The sequence below is a fragment of the Chiloscyllium plagiosum genome, chromosome 2, assembly GCF_004010195.1.
Source record: "Chiloscyllium plagiosum isolate BGI_BamShark_2017 chromosome 2, ASM401019v2, whole genome shotgun sequence".
Classification (NCBI taxonomy): Eukaryota; Metazoa; Chordata; class Chondrichthyes; order Orectolobiformes; family Hemiscylliidae; genus Chiloscyllium; species Chiloscyllium plagiosum.
The window spans coordinates 7,799,443-7,815,506 of NC_057711.1; the positions used below are offsets into that span (position 1 = coordinate 7,799,443).

Sequence of the window (16,064 nt, forward strand, 5' to 3'; positions counted from 1 at the left end):
AACTCCCCCTCCCACTCCACCAAGGACATGCAGGTCCTTGGACTCCTCCATGGCCAGACCATAGCAACATGATGGCTGGAGGAAGAGCGCCTCATCTTCCGCCGAGGAACCCTCCAACCACAAGGGATGAACTCCGATTTCTCCAGTTTCCTCATTTCTCCTCCCCCCACCTTGTCTCAGTCCCAACCCTCTAACTCAGCCCCCACCCCTACTCCGGCCTATCATCCTCACCTTAACCTCCTTCCACCTATCGCATTTCCAACGCCCCTCCTCCAAGTCCCTCCTCCCTACCTTTTATCTTAGCCTGCTGAGCACACTTTCCTCATTCCTGAAGAAGGGCTCATGCCCGAAACATCGATTCTCCTGCTCCTTGGATGCTGCCTGACCTGCTGCGCTTTTCCAGCAATACATTTTCAGCTACTATTAGTCATAACCGGGTGTGGCAGCACTGCAGAGCTTTGGTCGGTTCTTGTGGTTGAGGGATCACATTGCTGTTTATCCCTTGATACTACTGCGAGTGTTTACATATGAAGGGAACTCAACAGCCAATTTGCCCATAATGAGAAATGACAAACATAACTCTCTGGAGTTAACTATCTGAGATTCTGCTTGAGCAATAAAGTTTAACCAGGGCACAGCACAGAAATTTTACGCTGTTCTTGAAAATAATAAGGTATACTGTCAAACCAAAACAACTGTGCACCTTCTAACATTGCAAAGACACCTTCTAATAGGGTGTGGATTCATAAGTGCAGCATACTAGGAGAGTGACCTTAATTAACCTTAATTAAGCACTGCTAGTTTATTTGAGTACAACAGGGATCAGAACCAAAGTGAATACCCATACCTTTTTAGCATTAATCACATGTGAGAGATCAGATCTGGAAATCTTAAACCATTTCCCTTCCTTATCTCTGGGCCACAAAACCTGGTTTCAAATGCAACATCCTCCAGAGGTGGGTTACAATATGTCTGGATAGTTTCAGTAAAAAAAATCTGAACTATTTCCCCTGTCCTAATAAAACTGCTCATGCAATGCTCAGCTGTCAGTGGACATTAATGCTAATCAACAAAACTCAAATGTCTTTGAGGAGAAAGTGAGGTCTGCAGATGCTGGAGATCAGAGCTGAAAATGTGTTGCTGGAAAAGCGCAGCAGGTCAGGCAGCATCCAGGGCAGCATTCCTGAAGAAGGGCTTATGCCCGAAACGTCGATTCTCCTGTTCCCTGGATGCTGCCTGACCTGCTGCGCTTTTCCAGCAACACATTTTCAGCTCAAAACTCAAATGTCCTTTTGTAAGCCAGTTTTTTCTAATTTTGGAATGTTGAGCTCAATTAAACCAATTAGGTAAAAACGAGGACTGCAGATGCTGGAAACCAGAGTCTGAATTAGAGTGGTGCTGGAAAAGCACAGCAGGCTTTTGCCAAACGTCAATTTTCCTGCTCCTTGGATGCTGCCTGACCTGCTGTGCTTTTCCAGCACCACTCTAATCCAGACTCAATTAAACCAATGGCCAAATTCAAGGAGTTACTTTTGTTATTTAAAGGATGCGCCAAAAATTAAGTGTCTGTATTAAGGGAAAAGCATAACAAAATGCTGAACGATGATGCATGGTTTAGGAATGGGAGAAAAATTGAACTCCATATTTGAAGTAACTTGCTTAGTTTGATCATTCTGAATTTCACTTAAAATAGATTGATGGAAGTTAAAAATCAGAAGTTATAAGTTGCAAGTGAATTTTGCACTGCATATTTACACTGGATAACGTGTACATCACGGAATATTCTATCAGGTAATGTTTTGATGATAAACCACAAGGCATACAAACAGACGTTGGCCATTAGGCCAATCGAAGCAAAAGTGAGGACTGCAGATGCTGGAAATCAGAGTCTAGATTAGAGTGGTGCAGGAAAAGCACAGGTCAGGCAGCATCCAAGGAGCAGAAAAATTGATGTTTCGGGCAAAAGCCCTTCATCAGAAAGCCCTTCATCAGGAAGGGTTTTCGCCCGAAGCGTCGATTTTCCTGCTCCTCGGATGCTGCCTGACCTACTGTGCTTTTCCAGCACCACTCTAATCTAGACATTCAGCTGATCAAGTCTGCTCTGCCAGATCCAATTTCTAAAACAATAGCTAGATCTTGCTGAAATTAACAACAAATATAATACAAAGCAACTTCTAATTAGGACTTTCCACAAGTACCTAGAGAATTTGTAGAAATTCCTTGAAAAGTATTTTTCAGATTCAACAGTAATGTCTTCAAAAGCAGACTTGTTTACAAACTTCTCTCAAACCTCATTCTAATTGTTCAGTAAATTTTGAAAAAAAAATCAATCAATTGGGTTGACTGGAAAGAAGCTCGGACATCAAAAATCATGCTTATCCATTAAGAAGTCAGTGGCCTACACAACTATGTTCATGCTGCAACTATACAAAAAGCAAGTGCGGCCGCACTTGGAATATTGTGTACAGTTCTGGTCGCCCAATGACAGGAAGGATGTGGAAATATTGGAAAAGGTGCAGAGGAGATTTACCAGGATGTTGCCTGGTCTGGAGGGAAGCTCTTACGAGGAAAGGCTGAGAGACTTCAGTCTGTTCTCATTGGAGAGAAGGCGGCTGGGGGGGGGATTTGATAAAGACATACAAGATGATCACAGGATTAGATAGGATAGACAGTGAAAGTCTTTTTCCAGGATGATGATGTCAGCTTGTTCGAGGGGGCATAGCTACAAACTGAAAGGTGATAGATTTAAGACAGATGTCGGAGGCAGGTTCTTTACTCAGAGAATGGTAAGGGCATGGAATGCCCTGCCTGCCAACGTACTTAACTCAGTCATATTCGGGACATTTAAACAATCCTTGGATAAACACATGGATGATGATGGAATAGTGTAGGGGGATGGGCTTAGATTAGTTCACAGGTTGGCGCAACATCGAGGGCCGAACCACCTGTTCTGTGCTGTATTGTTCTATATGTTCTATTTTGAAGATTATTTAGCATTGAAATGGTTCATGTGACACGTTGACCAACTATCCAACGAATAATACCAAGCAGCACAACTCCTAAACTCTTGTCAGCTCTTTGAAGACTATGTATTTTGTTCTAATTGCTTTAGAAACTCTTCACTTCCAAGTGCTTATCCAATATCCATTTGAAAATTACCAATGAAACTGCTTACAATTTCATTTCAAGCAGAGTGTCCCCCCTCAGAACTCACTGAATAAGAAATTACCTTCATCGCCCCTCCTCTTTTGTTCACTAGCAAATTTAATGTGATGGTATTATTAATAGGCAAAAGTAACACTTGAGAGAAACAAAGAAAACTGGAGTGGACACAATAAATCAAGCACAAACTAAAATTATTTCTCGTGGAAAGGAGCTGGCTGGTTTACCCAAAAGACAAAGTTGCAGAAAAAACTTCTGTGAGCATTCTTGTGGGCTGGTACACAATATACATGAATATCACACAAATATATTTTTTAAATCATACAGCATACTGAGCTTTTAATTAATTTTGCAAAGCAGGCAAATTCAGGGACTACTCTGTACATCATAATTTACAACAAGACTGATAAAAGTTAGAAATCAGCAACCATTTATTAGAAACATGAAACATTAAAAGGTCTTGTTTAAAATTCAAAAGATTTTGTAATGTGCATGTCAACACAAAGTAATCCAATTTAACCTCGATGGAGTTTAATGTTTCAAAACAACCATGAAGCTGCTTTAAGCTGTAAGTACAAATCAGAGCTTTGAAGGGTAACGTACAGGAAACATTTAGTGCTAGACCGACTATCAAAGCTCTTCATGCATCTCACAATATACTCATGAAAGAATAAACTGGTCTATATGTAAGGCAGATTTTTCTGTGCACATATTAACACTACTGTATGTTATGCCAGTTTACTACAACTGAATTATCAATAATTCACAGGCTAATTCAGCACTGATATTTCAATAATCCATATAAGTGTGCTTTCTGAAAGATCGATTACCTGACTCATAATTAATTGAGTATTGAAAGCCATCAGCTTTCTCTGGCTTTCAAACAGAAATAATTCTACTTGAAGCTACAATAACATACTGCCATAGTAGAAGCAAATGTACATTATCCAACACTCGGAAAGTTGTGAGAAGAAACGTTTAAGCTGTTCATTTGCAGCACTTCTAATGAAAAGCAGAGACCAGGATTAGGTAATATTGGGGCTACTAGTTCCAAGTTTGATTCTTTACACTTCACTCATCTACTAACACAGGTTACACTAAATGTGGAGATGCCCAACAGTAGCTTTCTGTTGGATGAGGAAGGTGCAAACTGGTTGGACAAGGTAACCAATCTACTTTTCAACTTAATAATCAATAAAGAAGTTATATGTACATTTCATATCATCACATATTCAAGATCAAGTAATTTGGTATTTCTTGATTCCAAGATCCCCTCCTCCACTATAATAATTCAACAGAGTTACTGAAAAATAGTTTCTCCATATGTAAATTAGTTACATAACTATTTATTATTTTAAATTATCTTAACATGAAATTGCTGCCAGTGTTCAGCAACAAATCTCTCAAAATACGGATGCACCTCTGTAAGCGTATATGCATGAGATGATTAATTTTCATCCTGGTTTAGTCCTTCTTATTAACGTCGTTACTGAAAATCCAACTTGTGTCCCCGACTAAATAAACAAACACTTTCAGGAGCAGTGCTGTCCATTCACATGAGCATCTAAGGCCATTGCTATCTCAGTCTCCATAACAAAGAGCACTCTCTCAATTAAAACTGGAAAAATATGGTGAGAAAGTTTTTATTTGTTCTTGTAACAATCCATCATATTGCACTGCATGCAACACACCTACACCCCTCGTCTCCCGCCACTATCTTGATATCTCCAAATTGTTGTCCCTATATTTTTGGCACATGATGGGACTACTGTTGATGCCTTTCTAACAATCTACAGAACAGTGCTGACTCTGCTGGACATTTTTGGAAGTTCTTATCACATGAACTCATTTTCAACTGCTTCTCCTCCAGACTCCTGACACTGGTCATCCAACATGTCAATCTTCACAGAACTCTGTTTTGCAATGGCTTGCCAATGTATCCTAATTTTTACTTTTGCCACTTTATGGAGGATAGCCTCCATGTGAAGATACAACTTTGCCCCCACAACAAAGTGTGATGGGCACTCCGAAAAATACTGTCGTCACAGACTGATGTTGCTGCAGAAGGTAATTTGGTGAAAATGCAGTCAAATATATATTTCCCTCTTGGTCATGTTTGACTTGAGATTTTACTATAAATCTTTTGATATAAATTCTGTGTCTTATGATCCCCTTCCAAAGCCACCTCATGAAGGAGCAGTGCTCTGAAAGCTAGTGCTTCCAAACAAAGCTGTCGGAATATGTATGACTTTTAACTTTTTGTTTTGATATAGGCATAGCAGAATATTTAATAATCCTGCAAAACAATCATATAATGAGTTGTATCGGTAAAAGCAATAAATCAAACAGTAAATATTAGTATATAAAAGTAACCAGCTGGTGTTACACTAAGTCAAGACACTACTCCAGCATGATCAATGGAAAAAGAAAGTAGATAGAGGAAAGAAATTAGTATAATTGTGTTCTTAGGTGACTTTGTGCTTTAATATTTTCTCAGGTCACTGAAAAAGATTGCATGGCTCACAATCTCTTGTTGTCACGATGTCGAAACAGTGTACACCATTCATACTCTAAAACTAACAGTAACCTCTAACATCCACACTCATGCACTTAAATGAGAGAATCCAAAAATGGCCTGCAAATGATTTTCCTTCCTTGTACAAGATGCTCTGTTCTATCCTCACAAATGGAAACTCGTATAAAATCAATGAACTGACCTGAAATTCCACTTCCCTTGCACTATTCATACTATTATAACCCTTAACATATGGCATTTCTTTGAAGGATGCAATCAGAATTTTAAAGTCTAAGACATAATTACTGCTGATCTATTATAAATTCAAGTTCATCATAATCAAAAAGAATATCCACTGAACGTATATAGAAAGCCTACATTTCAAACTATTTGAATGGGAAGACTATTTTGTGGCTTCAAGATAAATTAGATCGCATATACTGGTGAGATCCTTATCAAAATATAATCACCCCTATATTCCAACAAAGGCATTCATTAGCTTTTATGTCAGTTTTTTAACCAATAGAAAATATACAAGTTAGAAAACTGAACAGAACTTACATTGGCACACACTTTTGATTCAGGGTAATGGGAGTAAGGGCACGCAATTAAATAATTGCTCCCTCGTACTTACCAAAACTTTAGTAAGGCCTGATGTAATAGGAATAAAAAGTAACCTACAACTCTTATTCAAGGAAGGATCAAAGTCCTTCCTTGACTCATCTAGTCTGTAAAGCCATAGTCACAGGCAAACAAACCATTACAAATATTTGGTTTTATGAAGAAACTTTTATAAAAGCAGTATATGTTACAAAATAAGTGGGGAGTGGCACCTCATGATTCTTACGCTGGTGCTGCAATGGCAACCAATCAACATTTTGCACGTCAGATACTAATGTACTTGAATATCTGTTAGTAAAAAAACTTTTGTTTCAATTAATTAACTGATCAATCATTACTTCAAAGGAAACATTTTAAATTCCATAAATTAACAGAATTATGCTTATCCAAACGTTGATACTGTACAACAAAGGTCTGAAAGAATCACGCAGAAAACAGTATTTAGTTCAACTGATATATGGCCCAATTCTGCCACTAACATTCAAAACTCAGCACAGGAAAAGATTGCTGCAAACTAAAATATAATGTTTGCATACTCGAGGGAAATAAAATAACCAAATAAAACATCAACCATTGAAGAAATGCAGAAAATACCAAAAAGCTTCTTACAATAATCAGAAAACAGCATGCTGGTGGAAAATAACAAAACCAAAAAACAATCTATTTCTCTTCCCATTGTTAGCATTGAACTGTTCAGCATATTGCAGGTCAATAAACTGGATCACTGAAATGTGACATCAAATTTATTGTAAGTTTCTCTAAATGAAAGAGGCAGACATGCAGTTTGAGTACATGAACAGGAGTACATGCTATTCATCAAATAGAAGATTTTCTCCACTACAATAAGGCATGAAAAACGAATAGTGTCAAGATCTGAACTTTACAATGCATCATGCCTTGAACCATAAATAACTATTGTTAAGTCACCATATGCTGCAAACAAGGCTGCGTCATTTGTACCGGAGCAGTTTTGAATTAACCCTGCATAAATCCGCAATATCAAGCTAAGAATGATGCTGCTTATGCGTCATTAAAAAAAAGAATTAACAGAGGGAGAAAAACTGCATGACTCTAGTAGGCACACCTTATACTGCAACTACGAACTGAATTCTTAACCTCTGGAATGAAACCAAGATTCATTGCTGTGGGGGAGGTGGAATGAGGAGAGAGAAAGACTGAGCTTCAGTGCGAAGATTAATACGTAACATTGGATTTCTTTGTGAAACAGTTTCAGTCCAGTGTTTAAAATGCCTTACACTGAACACAATTTAAAACAACAGCACATTATTAATATGAACAGGACATATGTCACAAAGACTTTTCATGTTTTTAATATATATTTTACACATACATATATCCTTACAAATATTTCTATCACAGTGAAATTTCTTATCTGACATGTTAAATTTCATCTAGAGGATTCATTTAAGCAGAAAGTGTTGAAGAATTAAAGCAGCATCTGTCTATATTACCTACAGTACAGATGGTGTCACTAACTGACCAGCGTGATCTGTTAGGACTAAACCATTCACAATATCAAAATGGGAATCTGTAGAAGCAGAAAGGCAAAGGAATGTGAAAATAATTCTAATTGAAAAACAAAACAAAGCTATCAAAATGGATCAGTAGAACAGTAAGAATCTTAAAGTCTGACACTCCTTCAAAACAAGGGTATCATACTACCTTTCAAGTGCACCTTCCCTCGTTTACTAAAGACCAGCGATAAATAGCCTTGGAAATAGTACTCACCCCTTTTATGCATCTCTTGCAAAGGAATAGAGTCTCTCCCACCACCACCATCATAAGGTAAGTAAGGGTCAGATGGCATATCCATATGATATCAAGAAGTTAGTTGAACTGCAAATTTGTCACATTACTCTCTCAACCTGCACAGCAGCAGAGCTGCCATGTTTGCTCAGCAAAAGACAGACTGTGTTTGCATGCAGCCTGGTGCACAAAGCTGATCCTATGATAGGCTATGTAAGCAACAGGAAACTGATGCAAGCAACAGGAAATTGCTGTTATGTTGCTACTGGTTACCAGCTCTGACACAGAAGCTTAACAGCAGACTAAATGCACTGCCAGCTAATCTTTTTGAAGGTGACAGCTCCAATTTAGGTAGGTAACCTTTTCCTAAATAGTGGAGAACTAACATTCTACTGTCAAAAGAATGATATTACTAAATACACAGAAAAACCTTGTTTAACTCATAATTTCATTATGGCCCTGACTTATAAAAACTAATAGCTCGAGAAAAAAAGAAAGATTGAAAAAAAAGGGAAAGATGAAGTTAGAAACAGAAAGAAAAGCATGTCATGAAAATTTTATGAAGTGTGTCAGGATGTATCACAGCCAAGGAACACAAGGCAAATGACCATATATTGTGGTCTGCGAAGATAACCTTCAAAATCTGGAAAATCTTTCCAAAACTATGATTCATATGCCAAGTCTAAAGCATGAGCTGCCACTTTGAAATGTGGAAAAATATAACACTGCTAATTCAAATTAAAGCAACAGAACATAGAGTCATAGAGATGTACAGCATGGACACAGACCCTTCAGTCCAACCCGACCAGATATCTCAACTCAATTTGTCCCACCTGCCATGATGTGTGATTTCTGCAACGTACCTTGAATTGCAATCCAAATATTTTAAAAACCATCAAATTCACTGTCCATGGTATTCATGATAAAGAATACTTTGAATTTACTGAATCACTGTGTCATCATCATAAAGATCTCACCCAGATCAGGTGAGGTGTTTTAGATTTCAGAATAATCCCTCTACATCAAATCATCACCCTTTAGATCCAATGAATTGAATATGCTATAGTTTTCAAATCATCTGTTGGGGCAGCATGGTGGCTCAGTGGTTAGTACTGCTGCCTCACAGCACCAGGGACCCAGATTTGATTCCAATCTCAGAGGACTGTCTGTGTGGAATTTGCACATACTCCCCTTGTCTGCATGATGCTCAGAGTGCTCCGGTTTCCTCCCACAATGCAAAGATGTGCAGGTTAGATGAATTGACCACGCTAAATTGCCCAGTGTTCAGGGATGTGCAAGGCTAGGTGCATTAGTCAGAAATAAATATGGGACAATAGCTTAGGGGAATGGGTCTGGGTGGGTTACTGTTGTTGGGCCTAAGGGCCTGTTTCCACTCTGTAGGGATTTCATATGATATCATATGATATCAGTAGTGTGCATTCATCTTTTTTAATTTGTTCACGAGAAGTGAACATCACTGGCTCGGTTAGTATTTATTACCAATCCTGAATTGCCTGAAAAGCAGTTAAAAGTCAACCGCATTCCTGAGTCTGGAGTCACACATGGACCAGTAAGGACAGTAGACTTCCTTGCTGAAAGGACATTATATGGAGGTGCCAATGTTGACTAGGGTAGACCAAGTCACAGAACACCAGGCTATAGTCCAACAGGTTTATTTGAAATCACAAGCTTTCGGATCGCATCCCCTTCATCAGGTGAAGTGAGTGAACATCAATCGAGGTACCACATGTACTTCAACACTGAAAATTGTTCCCCGCCTGTCAACCAATCACCTATTCCAATCTTCATGGACATGATCCTTGAATAGGTTGGTCAAAGCACACATGCAAAGGTTGAATGACAGATGTTAGCCCTCCTGATATAACTGCAGCTTGGGTGTTATTTCTTCACAAGTTGTTTCCCACGTTAGTGTTCTTTACGTAGAGTCATAGAGATGTACAGCATGGAAACAGACGCTTCGGTCCACTCATCCATGCCGAACAGATGTCCCAACCCAATCTAGTCCCACCTGCCAGCACCTGGCCCTTATCCGTCCAAACTCTTCCTATTCATATACCCATCCAAATACCTTTTAAATGTTTCAATTGTACTAGCCTCCACCACGTTCTCAGGCAGCTCATTCCATATACGTACCACCCACTGCGTGAAAAAGTTGCCCCTTAGGTTTCTTTTGTATCTTTTCCCTCTCACCCCAAACCTATGCCCTCTAGTTCTGGACTCCCCCACTCCAAGGAAATTACCTCGTCGATTATCCTATCCATGCCCCTCATGATTTTATAAACTTCTATCAGGTCACCCCCTAAGCCTTCGAGTCTCCAGGGGAAACAGGCCGAATCTATTCAGCCTCTCCCTATAGCTCAAATCCTCCAACCTTGGCAACATCCTTGCAAATCTTTTCAGAACCCTTTCAAGTTTCACAACATCTTTCCGATATTCCAACACTGGTCTAACCAATGTCCTGAACAGCCACAACATGACCTCCCAACTCCCGTACTCAATACTCTGACCGATAAAGGAAAGCATACCAAATGCCTTCTTCACTATCTGTGACTCTACTTTCAAAGAGCTATGAACCTGCACGCCAAGGTCTCTGTTCAGTAACACTCCCTAGGACCTTACCATTAAGTGTATAAGACCTGCTAAGATTTGCTTTTCCAAAATGCAGCACCTCACATTTATCTGATTTAAACTCCATCTGCCACTTCTCAGCCCATTGGCCCATCTGATCAAGATCCCACTGTAATGTGAAGTAACTTTCTTCGCTGTCCACTACACCTCCAATTTTGCTGTCATCTGCAAACTTACTAACTATACCTCTTTCGCTCACATCCAAATCATTTATATAAATGAAGTAGTAGTGGACCCAACACCGATCCTTGTGGCACTCCACTGGTCACAGGCCTCCAGTCTGAAAAACAACCCTCCTCCAACACCACCCTCTGTCTTTTACCTTTGAGTTCTGTATCCAAATGGCGAGTTCACCCTGTATTCCATAATATCTAACCTTGCTCACCAATCTCCCATGGGGAACCTTGTCAAATACCTTATTGAAGTCCACATAGATCACATCAACCACTTTGCCCTCAATAATCCTCTTTGTTACTTCTTCAAAAAACTCCATCAAGTTTGTGAGACATGATTTCCCACGCGCAAAGCCATGTTGACTATCCCTAATCAGTCCTTGCCTTTCCAAATACATGTACATCCTGTCCCTCAGGATTCCCTCCAACAACTTGCCCACCATCGACGTCAGGCTCACTGGTCTACAGTTTCCTGGCTTGTCCTTACCACCTTTCTTAAACAGTGGCACCGCGTTAGCCAACCTCCAGCCTTCCAGCACCTCACCTGTGACGATCAATAATACAAATCTCTCAGTAAGAGGCGCAACAATCACTTCCCATCTTTCCAGAGTCTAGGATGCACCTGATCAAGTCCCAGAGATTTATCCACTTTTATGCATTTCAAGACATTCAGCACTTCCTCCTGTGTAATATGGATATTTTTCAAGATGTCACCATCTATTTCCCTACATTCTATGTTTTCCAAGTCCTTTTCCACGGTAAGACTGACACAAAATTCTTGTTTAGTATCTGCCCCGTCGCCTGCAGCTCCATACAAAGGCTGCCTTGTGATCTTTGAGGGACCCTATTCTCTCCCTAGTTACCCTTTTGTTCTTAATGCATTTGTAAAATCCCTTTGGATTCTTCTCAACTCGACTTGCCAAAGCTATCTGTTTGCTGTTTTCATTAGAGAAAAGAAGGTTTAGGGGTGACTTGATTGAGGTGTACAAGATGATTAGGGGGTTAGACAGGGTTGACAGTGTGAACCTTTTCCCGCGTATGGAGTCGGGTATTACAAGGGGGCATAGCTTTAAATTAAGGGGGGGTAGATATAGGACTGAAGTTAGGGGTAGGTTCTTCACTCAGCGAGTCGTAAGTTCATGGAATGCCCTGCCAGTAGCAGTGGTGGACTCTCCCTCTTTATGGGCATTTAAGCGGGCATTGGATAGGCATATGGAGGATAGTGGGCTAGTGTAGTTTAGGTGGGCTTGGATCGGCGCAACATCGAGGGCCAAAGGGCCTGTACTGCACTGTATTCTTCTATGTTCTATGTTCTATCTCATGTCCCTTTTCTGCCCTCCTGATTTCTCTCTTAAGTATACTCCTACTGCCTTTATACTCTAAGGATACACTCGATCTATCCTGTTTATACCTGACACATGCTTCCTTCTTTTTCTTAACCAAGCCCTCAACTTTTTTTTAAGTAATCCAGCATTCCCTAAACCTATCAGCCTTTCCTATCAACCTAATTGGAATGTACTGTCTCTAGCCTCTCATTACCTCATTTCTGAAGGCTTCCCATTTTCCAGCCGTCCCTTTACCAGCGAACATCTGCCCCCTATCAGCTTTCGAAAGTTCTTGCCTACTACTGCCAAAATTGGCCTTCCTCCAATTTAGAACTTCAACTTTTAGATCTGGTCTATTTTTTTCCATTACTATTTTAAATCTAATAGAATTATGGTCGCTGGCCCCGAAGTGCTCCCCCACTCTCACCTCAGTCACCTACCTGGTCTGATTTCCCAAGAATAGGTCAAGTTTTATACCTTCTCAAGTAGGTACATCGACATACTGAATCAGAAAATTTTCACACACTTAAATTCCTCTCCATCGAAATCCTTAACACTATGGCAGTTCCAATCTATGTTTGGAAAGTGAAAGTTATAACCACCCTATTATTCTTACAGATAGCTGAAATCTCCTTACAAATTAGTTTCTCAATTTCCCTCTGACTATTAGGGGGTCTATAATACAATCCCAATTAGGTGATCATCCCCTTCTTGTTTCTCAGTTCCACCCAAATAACTTCCCTGGATGTATTTCCGGGAATATCCTCCTTCAACACAGTTGTAATGCTATCCCGAAACAAAAATGCCATTTCCCCCTCCTCTCTTTCTATCCTTCCTGTTGCATTTGTATCCTGTACATCCCTGAGCCATGTTCTGTAATTGCTATGATATCCCAGTCCCATGTTCCTAACCATGCCCTGAGTTCATCTACCTTCCGTGTTAGGCCGCTTGCATTGAAATAAATGCAGTTTAATTTATAAACCCTATCTTGTTCTCTGCTTTGTCCCTGCCTGCCCTGACTGTTTGACTCGCCTTTGTTCTTAACTGTACCAGTCTCAGATTGATTTATTTCCTTACTATCTCCCTGGGTCCCAGCCCCGCACCTTACTAGTTTAAATCCTCCCGAGCAGCTCTAGCGAAACTCCCTTCCAGTATTAGTCCCCTTCCAATTTAGGTGCAATCCGTCCTTCTTGTACAGGTCACATCTATCCCAAAAGAGATTCCACTGATCCAAAAATGTGAATCCTTCTCCCACACATCAGCTCCTCAGCCATGCATTCATCTGCTCTATCCTCCTAATCCTGCCCTCACTAGCTCGTAGCACCGGGAGTAATCCAGATATTACTACACTCGAGGACCTCATTTTAAATTCCTGCCTAACTCTGTAATCTCCCTTCAGAATCTCAACCTTTTCCCTTCCTATGTCGTTGGTTTCAATGTGTACAATGACCTCCTACTGGCCCCTCTCCCCCGTGAGAACATTCCACATCCTCTCTGAGACAGCCTTGCTCCAGGTACCAGGGAAGCAACACACCATTCTGATTTTTTGCTACTGGCCACAGAAACATCTGTTTGTACCTCAGACTAGAGAGTCCCCTAACACAATTGGTCTCTTGGAACCCAACGTACCTCTCATTACATTAGAGCCGGTCTCTGTACCAGAAACATGGCTGTTCGTGCTACGTTCTCCTGAGAATCCTTCACCCACTACATTTTTCAAAACAACATACTTGTTTGAAATGGGGATAGCCATAGAAGACTCCTGCACTACCTGCCTACCCATCTTACCTTTCCTAGAGTTAAGCCATCTATGTGACTGTATCTGAGACTTCCCCTCTTCCTATAACTGCCATCCATCACATCCCCTTGCATTTATAAATTCCTCACTGCCTCTAACTGCCTATCCAACTAATCCATTCGATTGGATAGGAGTCGCAACCAACAGCACTATTGCAGATATGATCTTCAATAATCCGTAAACTCTTCTTAAACTCCCACATCCACCAAGAAGAGCATATTACTCTACTAAGGGCCATTTTACTTCTTTCAATCTACAGACCCAGAAAATAGCACTGTCTTATTCCTCTACGTGCATGGAATGAGCTGCCAGAGGAAGTGGTGGAGGCTGGTACAATTGCAACATTTAAGATGCATTTGGGTGTGTATATGAATAGGAAGGGTTTGGAGGTATATGGGCCGGGTGATGGCAGGTGGGACTAGATTGGGTTGGGATATCTGGTCGTCATGGACGGGTTGGACCAAAGGGTCTGTTTCAATGCTGTACATCTCGAGGACTCTATGACAAAAGATTGCTCCAGGTTAAATTAATACTTATGGCTTATATTTTAAGTTTAATCAAGAGACATAGCTTAATAAAACATATGATCAAGAAAGGATCAACTCTACTCACTACTACAGACTTATTTTAAGACCATGCTTAAAATCCGCTTAACTGCTTCTGTGCTGTGACCTCTCCCAAATAGGTTCCTCCAAGATCAGTTGTGAATTTCACTGTTTTTTTAATTTTCCCAGACACACTCCTCCGCCCAGCAATACATGAATTCATCAGCAAAGGCAGTAACTGCTAACTCTGTCAGTTAGCAATGTGGGTTTCTTTCTCTCTCTCCCTCTCTCTTTCTTGCACCATGTGCTTCCTGTAGGCCACTGAGATGCCTGTTCCATAATATTAATGTGACATAATGCATACTTTTTATAGTTGGCCAACACGGTTGACAAAGTACCCCAGAGCCCTCTCGTCTTACCACTCCATTGGTCATAACTGTAAAACATTTAAATTTGCTAAAATGAGCATAAAAAAACCTTCAAATCATTAACAAAATTGATTTTTTTAAATTTCAAAAGTTGTCAAAAGATCCAAATCTGATTAAGATGGTGTGAAGCATATATTTTCATCCTAAATAACCGAATGCACATGCACTTTCTCCAAAGATAAATTTTGAAACAAAAAAACAAAAAACACTTCAGCCTAAGTAATGAAGGAAAAAAGATATGAAGTGTCCCACATTATTTTATCTGGTATGTTTGCACATGCAGACAGGTGTCACTGGACACAGACTAGTCAATGGGATTCAAATGCAGCTAACTCAAGCAATGAAACCTTTAGAACATAGAACAATACAGCACAGAACAGGCCCTTCGGCCCACGATAATGTGCTGCACATTTGTCCTAGCTTAAGCACCTATCCATGTACCTATCCAATTGCCGCTTAAAGGTCACCAACGATTCTGACTCTGCCACTCCCACAGGCAGCGCATTCCATGCCCCCACCACTCCCTGATATCCCCCCTATACCTTCCACCCCTCACCTTAAATTTATGTCCCCTTGTAACACTCTGTTGTACCCAGGGAAAAAGTGTCTGACTGTTTACTCTATCTATTCCCCTGGTCATCTTATAAACCTCTATCAAGTCACCCCTCATCCTTCGTCGTTCCAATGAGAAAAGGGCTAGCACTCTCAACCTATCCTCGTACGACCTATTCCCCATTCCAGGCAACATCCTGGTAAATCTCCTCTGCACCCTCTCCAAAGCTTCCACATCTTTCCTAAAATGAGGCGACCAGAACTGCACACAGTACTCCAAACGTGGCCTTACCAAGGTCCTGTACAGCTCAACATCACTTCACAACTCTTGAATTCAATCTCTCTGCGAATGAACGCTAATACACCATAGGCCTTCTTACAAGCTCTATCCACCTGAGTGGCAACTTTCAAAGAGCTATGAACATCGACCCCAAGATCCCTCTGCCCCTCCTCCTTACTAAGAACCCTACCGTTAACCCTGTATTCCGCATTCTTATTTGTCCTCCCAAAATGGACAACCTCACACTTG

General features: G+C 40.4%; 1 protein-coding gene across 5 annotated transcripts in view; it reads right to left on the bottom strand.

The window, feature by feature from the left end:
- Positions 1 to 16,064, bottom strand: part of clcn3 (chloride channel 3) — a 151,385-nt gene that overhangs the window by 101,724 nt on the left and 33,597 nt on the right. The window contains exon 1 of one of the 5 annotated variants that reach the window (XM_043703449.1): positions 8,048 to 8,257. The exons of 3 other annotated variants lie outside the window; for them this stretch is intronic. In XM_043703449.1, the coding sequence (XP_043559384.1) occupies positions 8,048 to 8,132 (85 nt within the window). In that variant the 5' untranslated portion in view covers positions 8,133 to 8,257. Of the gene's footprint in view, positions 1 to 8,047; positions 8,258 to 16,064 lie in introns of those variants that run through there. One more of the 5 variants, XM_043703476.1, reaches the window with a different exon arrangement.